Source organism: Asparagus officinalis, chromosome 10 (assembly GCF_001876935.1).
Source record: "Asparagus officinalis chromosome 10, Aspof.V1, whole genome shotgun sequence".
In the NCBI taxonomy this organism is placed as follows: domain Eukaryota; kingdom Viridiplantae; phylum Streptophyta; class Magnoliopsida; order Asparagales; family Asparagaceae; genus Asparagus; species Asparagus officinalis.
Genome location: NC_033803.1, coordinates 70,280,532 through 70,287,348, shown reverse-complemented (window position 1 = coordinate 70,287,348; position 6,817 = coordinate 70,280,532). Strand labels below are relative to the sequence as shown.

General features: G+C 38.1%; 2 protein-coding genes across 3 annotated transcripts in view; both read left to right on the top strand.

Moving 5' to 3' along the window:
* On the top strand, positions 1,734–5,136 carry LOC109825233 (60S ribosomal protein L13-1-like). Of its 2 annotated transcripts, XM_020392026.1 has the most exons (6): positions 1,734–1,836; positions 2,839–2,954; positions 3,160–3,221; positions 3,292–3,363; positions 4,035–4,193; positions 4,721–5,136. In XM_020392026.1, the coding sequence occupies exons 2-6, from the start codon at positions 2,846–2,848 to the stop codon at positions 4,940–4,942; spliced, it is 624 nt and encodes a 207-aa protein (XP_020247615.1). In that variant the 5' UTR covers positions 1,734–1,836; positions 2,839–2,845; the 3' UTR covers positions 4,943–5,136. The 2 variants fall into 2 exon arrangements, with proteins under 2 accessions (XP_020247615.1, XP_020247616.1); XM_020392027.1 differs by lacking the exon at positions 3,160–3,221 and having other exon boundaries at positions 3,230–3,363.
* LOC109825110 (protein STRICTOSIDINE SYNTHASE-LIKE 13-like) overlaps positions 5,565–6,817 on the top strand; it is a 3,235-nt gene continuing 1,982 nt past the window's right edge. The window contains 2 exon segments of the mRNA XM_020391842.1: positions 5,565–5,949; positions 6,733–6,816. Of these exon segments, the coding sequence (XP_020247431.1) occupies positions 5,579–5,949; positions 6,733–6,816 (455 nt within the window). The 5' untranslated portion in view covers positions 5,565–5,578.

Below are 6,817 nucleotides of genomic sequence, written 5' to 3'. Positions count from 1 at the left end.
AAACAACGGGAAGGAAAGGGAAGGAAAGGGAAGAGAATTGTAATATGTTGTTTGGGAGTTGAGTAAGGTGAATGAAGGTGAAAGGAAGTAAATATATGTAAATTTACATAAATGACTTTATACTAATAACATATCAGCCCTTTTATTTGTTTTGATGGGGGTAAGAATGTCATTACACCCATTTACCCTCCTTTACCCTCCTCTACCGCCCAAATCGGGGAGGAAAGAAAACCAAGCAATTTTACCCTCCTTTCCCCTTCCTTCCTCCTCTCTACCCTCCTTAAAAAAAACTCCCAAACAAGGTGAAAGCCTCATTTCTCTTCCCCTCCCCCTCTCTACCCTCCATCCAAACAGGGCATAAAATACATTAAATTGAGAAAGAGAGGGGGGAAACAACAAAAACACACGTCCCCAAAAACTCAATTTTTAATAGAAAAAATCACAAAATAAAATAAAATAAAATTTGCAGAATTTGGCCTGCTGAAGAACCCATGAGCACAATCCCATCAGAGCTTCGATTCTCCTGCTTATTTGAAAACCCGGTGGGAAGTCCTGCCCGGAGCTCAGCCGAGCTCTCCGTTGGTGACGAAGCCGACGATGTCGGGAAAGATTTTATATGAAGATTTGAATTTTTGAATAAACATGTGGGGGTTTGGGTATAATTGCCATTCCAAAAAAAGAGTTAAATATAATAGAATATTCCGTAGCATTTTAAACCCCAAGTAACCACATGGACTATTATCAATTTATTTATGCAAAGTGATGGACTAATATCAATATAGGAAGATTTGGGAGGTTTATAAAAACAAAAATACTAATGGTTTAAGGGACTAATATCAAAAATACCCGTTTTATTAAAATGATCATCTAGCCTTCAACATTGAGTCAGAAACTTAGAATACTCAGAAACAAGATTATAGAATACGCTAGGTGACGTAGGCACCATACTCTACTCCTAGAGGTTTGAGCCTAGATGACCTTATGTGGTTTTCCTATTTTTCTTATTTTTTATTTACAATAATTGATAAAGAATATTAAAGTTACAGAAAACGCTAGGTATTACTAAATTCCTTACCGACCCTAGCATCTAAGTGTAAGATTAGCACCTTGTATGAATTGTGTTTGTTGAAGGGATGGTAGACGAGGCTCTTTGAAAGTGGGGAAGATGGAGGTAGTGTTCATAGTTAGTGGGGAAGTTCTGAGAAGTTTAGAGAGGTTGGAGAATGTGAAAGTTACAACAGAGAAAATCATGACTTTTTGAAAGTGGGGAAGATGGATGGAGGTAGTGTTCAAAGTTAGTGGGGAAGTCCTGAGAAGTTCAGAGAGGTTGGAGAATGTGAAAGTTGCAACAGAGAAAATCATGACAAAAAAATCTAGGCAAGCAACCTAGGTGTCATCGAGACCTTGGCGGAATCCAAATTGGACTAGACACCTACTTTTAAAGCACCATTCTAAAATCAATTAAATCTTAGAATTTTATAATTAAAACGCCTCATAAATCTTGACATTCATAGTTATTTAAAAAAATCAATTTCATCAATTCACTTATTTACAAGAGTTTAGCTATAAAAATGCGGTTAAAAATAAATAAAATACTTTTTTAATAAGCTCATGGTGCTACTCATGAAAGCGAAGTTTGGCAGTGGACGTAAGTCTGCAATACAATAAAACATAAGGGCGGTCAAGTAAAATTTCCCAGCCAACATCGAACGGACAGGATTCATTCACACATCGAACGGTCAAGATTCATTCACAGCGATATAAATCTCTGCAGCCACTCCCAAACTTCCCTCGGCTGAAGATTTAGGGTTTCTATCTCTGCGGTCGCCCCCAAAGGTCGCTCCTTTTTCCCCTTTAACCCTTCGCTTTTCAAAACCCTAGCTTTTGATTTCTAGGTTTCGATTTTTTTCTCGTGTGTAGATCCATTCGTTTACCTAACAATATGTGATTATCTTTAGAAATTTTGAACTGATGGGTACAAATTTTTCCTGTTTTTATTTGGTACTGGAATCAGTTCATGTGCCCATTTCATATTTTATGCTGAATTAATCACGTAATTTTGTGTAGGCTATCAATCTCAGATGAAGTTTGTTAACATTTTGAGGAATGCGAGCAGTACTGAAATAATGATTTTAATTTTTTTTGTGATTAGTTTGAAATGAGAAAGCAATATCTGAAAATATTGTTTCTGTAAGCTTTTGAGAACTCTAGATTTTGCGTAATATAATCTGCAACGGCAAATACTGTGCGTAGAGATTCTTGTGCTTTGATGGAGTTCTTCTGGTTTCCGCGATATCTGTAAAGAAAGTAAGGATTTTGACCGATTCAGTTGTGGGTAGCATTTGGCACTTGACAATGTTTTGGGTTTATTAGGAAATTCTCGGATATAAACTTGCAATAGGGTTTCTCAAAACGATGGTTGATCTATTTTATTGCTGTCGTAGGCCTTTAGCAAAACAATTAAACTTAATCTTGCAGTTACAACAACATGAATATCGTGTAGACCTGGATCCTGCGGTTGCAATGACATTATTCTGTCGACAATAATATTGTGTGAAATCCAAACAAAATCAGAATAAAATCAATTATAAAAGAAATTATAATATGATAAAAGCAAAAGCGAGTAAACCCATGGTCTTTTGCCTAAAATACAATATAACAACTAGTAAAATGTTATCTATATTCTCAATATACCCTATGTGGGATTAAACTAAAAACACAAAGGTCCAAGCAGGATATAGCATCAATTCTTTTTTGCGATTTGTATTTCATCCTGTGATACCCTTATCTGGTCATGTTCTGAATTTTGTATGTTACTTTCTTGTTTTTGGTTATCAGGTAAGAAATGGTGAAGCATAACAATGTTATCCCTAATGGGCATTTTAAGAAGCATTGGCAGAATTATGTGAAGACTTGGTTTGATCAACCTGCTCGGAAAACAAGGAGAAGAATCGGTACTGATTCTTGTCCTTTTTTAATGAAACAGACTTCATTGGGCTTCCTTTTCAGTTTCCAACTTCATTAATCCGTATCATTTTTTTACTAAGTTTAGTATATATGCTAATCTTTGCTTTACACTTTGCTTGTAGCACGCCAGAAGAAAGCTGTCAAGATCTTCCCCAGGCATATGCTAATCTTTGCTTTACACTTTGCTTGTAGCACGCCAGAAGAAAGCTGTCAAGATCTTCCCCAGGCCTACAGCAGGACCTCTCCGTCCAGTGGTATGTAGCACGCCAGAAGAAAGCTGTCAAGATCTTCCCCAGGCCTACAGCAGGACCTCTCCGTCCAGTGGTACACTGCCAAACCCTGAAATATAACATGAAGACGAGGGCAGGCAGAGGTTTTTCCCTTGAAGAACTCAAGGTTTGAATCTGAAATTTATAATTATAAAATATTGCAGTACATTATATCCAAAAGTTGTCATAATGGCTAGTATCTTGCAAATTAGTGTCGAGTTGCCGTAGCTTTAAAGGTGAAATTGAAGTTGCATGTTTGTAAACCTTGCAATTAGTGTCGAGTTGCCGTAGCTTTAAAGGTGAAGTTGAAGTTGCATGTTTGTAACCCTTACTTGTAGCATCTTTATATGAGAAATAGTGTTTTAGGCGAAATTGCCTGAACTCTTTTTAGTTTCATATTGTGACTGATCATGTCACTATCCGTTGGATAGTTCATTTATGGCATCTCATTAATTGGAAATCATCGTTTTCTTAGAAAAAATCGTACAGCATTTTGGAGATTATGAGGCACTTGCAAATACTTTTTATAGAGACCGCCTGACCTTTAGTGTTTAATGTGCATCAAATAGCCAATTCAGCTGAATATGATCAGCATTGATTATTTAATAGAGACCATTAAGGCATCAGTACATACCATTACTCAGTAGCAAGCCCTGATAGATAAAAAAAACTTTTATTTCTTATTTACTTTAGATACATGTAACCTTTTATCATGTTGTTGACATAATCTAAGTGCTAATTCACCATACTTTCTTACTGTCAAGCATGTTGCATCATAGAATTTTTACTTGCTCGCAGATGGCTGGGATCCCCAAGAAATGGGCGCCTACTGTTGGTATTGCTGTGGATCACCGTAGGAAGAACCGGTCTCTTGAGGGTCTTCAGGCTAATGTGCAGAGGCTGAAAGAGTACAAGGCCAAGCTGGTTATTTTCCCAAGGCGCCCTGGCAAATTCAAGGTAAGCACATCCAAAATAAAACCAGTCATTCAGCAAAATATCCGTAAAGATTAATTTTGACTGTACTGTACACTGCTTTTGACATAACAAAATATGCCAAATTTATATCTCACAATCTGTTGAAAATGGAGTTGACACTAGTTGTCTATTCAGCGTTGCATTCCAGTTATGCACATCATAAAGGCATGTAATTGTATACCCTCTGTAGAAGTTCATACAGAGAGGAAGGAGAACATGACAGGTGTCTGTCTCGCAACCAATTTTAAATCCGACATCTAATATGCAATATCAATTAGAATTCTCTATCAGCGCGAGGACCAGCTTTAAAATCAGTACTCCGTTTGTGTTTATTCTCCTTCCTATACGATCTGCTTAGAGGGTTCTTTACAGGATTTTCCATCATAAAACTTTTGTCTATAGAAGATTCCTGAATGATTTTAGATCTTGAAGCTGTGATTGCAATTTCATCTTTCAATGATGCGGGCTGGCGGGTTTGTAAGCTGAATGGTGTTCTTGTGTTATTGCAGAGTGGTGATTCTGCTGCTGAAGAGCTAGCTTCATCCACCCAAGTCCAGGGTGACTACATGCCCATCACCAGAGAGAAGCCGGTTGTCAGTCTCGTCAAGGTGACTGAAGAGATGAAGGCTTTCAGAGCTTACCAGAAGCTTCGCTTGGAGAGGACAAACAAACGTCACCACGGAGCAAGGCTCAAGAGAGCTGCCGAAGCTGAGAAGGAAGACAAGAAGTGATCAAGGACATGAGCGTTTCATTTTACTTTCTAGCTATGTATCTTAATTTGCTCTAGGTGAACATTTTGAGTGGAGACTCTGAGGAAATTTAGAAGTTTAAGATATCTTTTGAATTTTTCAACATTTGCTTGATGTTTAATGAGACACCTGCTATTTTGCTGCTTTTTTACGTGTGATTCGCTTGTCATGGATCTTATGCTAAGTTTGTTTCATTGTTCCTATGCTAAGTTCTGTTTCCATGCATCTGTAGAGGGTATATTATCTTAAATTTTATGTCCAATACACGGTAGTGCAAATCTTGAGGGTTACTTGCATATGAGTTGGTTGATTTTGGCATATGCATTTGCTTGAATAAAATTTTTAGCTATTTTTAACCACAAGTATCTACCAAAATCAAGGGATAGATAATTATTTATCACTGAATATTAAAACACAGCTCAATTATGACTGTTGTGTGAGGTAGGCATGCAAACTGAAGCAAACCAAAACCTTAGCTGAATTGAAACTAAAAAAGGTGTAACCTAATCTTAACCGACATCTTATGCATCATCCAAATCTCATGCATACAGCCGTCTACAAATCCTTGTGGCTGCCTTCTATTCTTTCTCACTCTTTACAAGCCCTGAACCTCTCTCAATGGAAAAGAGCAAAACCCTACTTAGGGATGATGCAATCCTCTCCCACCCTCTCCTCTTCTCTCTGATCCTGATCTTGGGTCTAATCTTTATGGACCCATTTAGATTGAACATGCTAAGTGGGCTCAACTTTCAGCCCGTTAAGCATGATGTCGCACCGTATAGTGAGGTTATGGCCCAATGGCCCAGAGACAACCAGAGCAGGTTGAGGTTTGGAAGGCTTGAATTCGTCGATGAGGTATTTGGGCCGGAGTCCATTGAGTTTGATGTTGAAGGTAATGGGCCTTACGCGGGTCTAGCCGACGGCCGGATTGTTCGGTGGATGGGTGAGACTGTGGGGTGGGAGACATTTGCAATTGTTAGTCCAAATTGGTAAGCCCAAAATAATATATTTCTCTTGAAAATGCAGAATGACATGAATATCTGACAATATGTGTAATACCCCAACCCTTGAGAGGGTGATGTGATTAGTATTGATAGATTTGATTGGAATACTCATACCACCAAGATGCATCTTCTTTTCGGAAACCCAACTCTTATAAACTTCAAAGTTAAGCGTGCTTGGTCTGGAGAAATTCTAGGATGGGTGGACCCCTTGGGAAGTTTTCTAGGGAGCATGTGAGTAAGGACAAAATGTGCTGAAAAGACATATGGTGGTTTGTGAGGCCAGTCCATCAAATCTAATAGCGTACCGATTCCGGGATTCCGAGGCGGGGGCATTACAATATGTCTATATCCAATCCAATCAGATATAAATATAATCTTTTAAAAAAGTTTCTGCCTGGATTCATACATTGAATGGTATGGATAAATTTTCGGTCGGGGTTCTGATATCCAAATATCTAAGTTCGCTAGATGATAAAAAAAATATTTCGGCCTAAAATTGGTGAATCTGAAATCGATGTTTTGGCCTAACTTTAAGTTTGTAGGCACGTTAAACTCATTAGTGAACTATCAATTTCTCACATCTGATATTTATCCATATTTATCTCCTCATGCAATCTGTATCTATATTGAGTTTTGTTTTTGTTTGATATGGACTTTCTTATCAAACCGTTACATATTTGTAATCCGTATCCATGATTAGTACGCATATACGCAAGTATAATATAGATCATATTCGATCCGTACCTGATCCATTTGCATGCTCTGAAGGTCAGAGAAGGTGTGCGCTAACGGAGTTGACTCGACGACGAAGAAGCAACACGAGCACGAGGTGCTCTGCGGTCGACCGTTGGGC

Bases quoted from the DNA above. Each gene is read 5' to 3' on its own strand.
- LOC109825233 (XM_020392027.1), top strand. From the start codon at position 2,846: ATGGTGAAGCATAACAATGTTATCCCTAATGGGCATTTTAAGAAGCAT. The intron at 3,364-4,034 runs GTTTGAATCTGA...ACTTGCTCGCAG, and splicing joins TTTCCCTTGAAGAACTCAAG to ATGGCTGGGATCCCCAAGAA. The intron at 4,194-4,720 runs GTAAGCACATCC...GTGTTATTGCAG, and splicing joins GGCGCCCTGGCAAATTCAAG to AGTGGTGATTCTGCTGCTGA.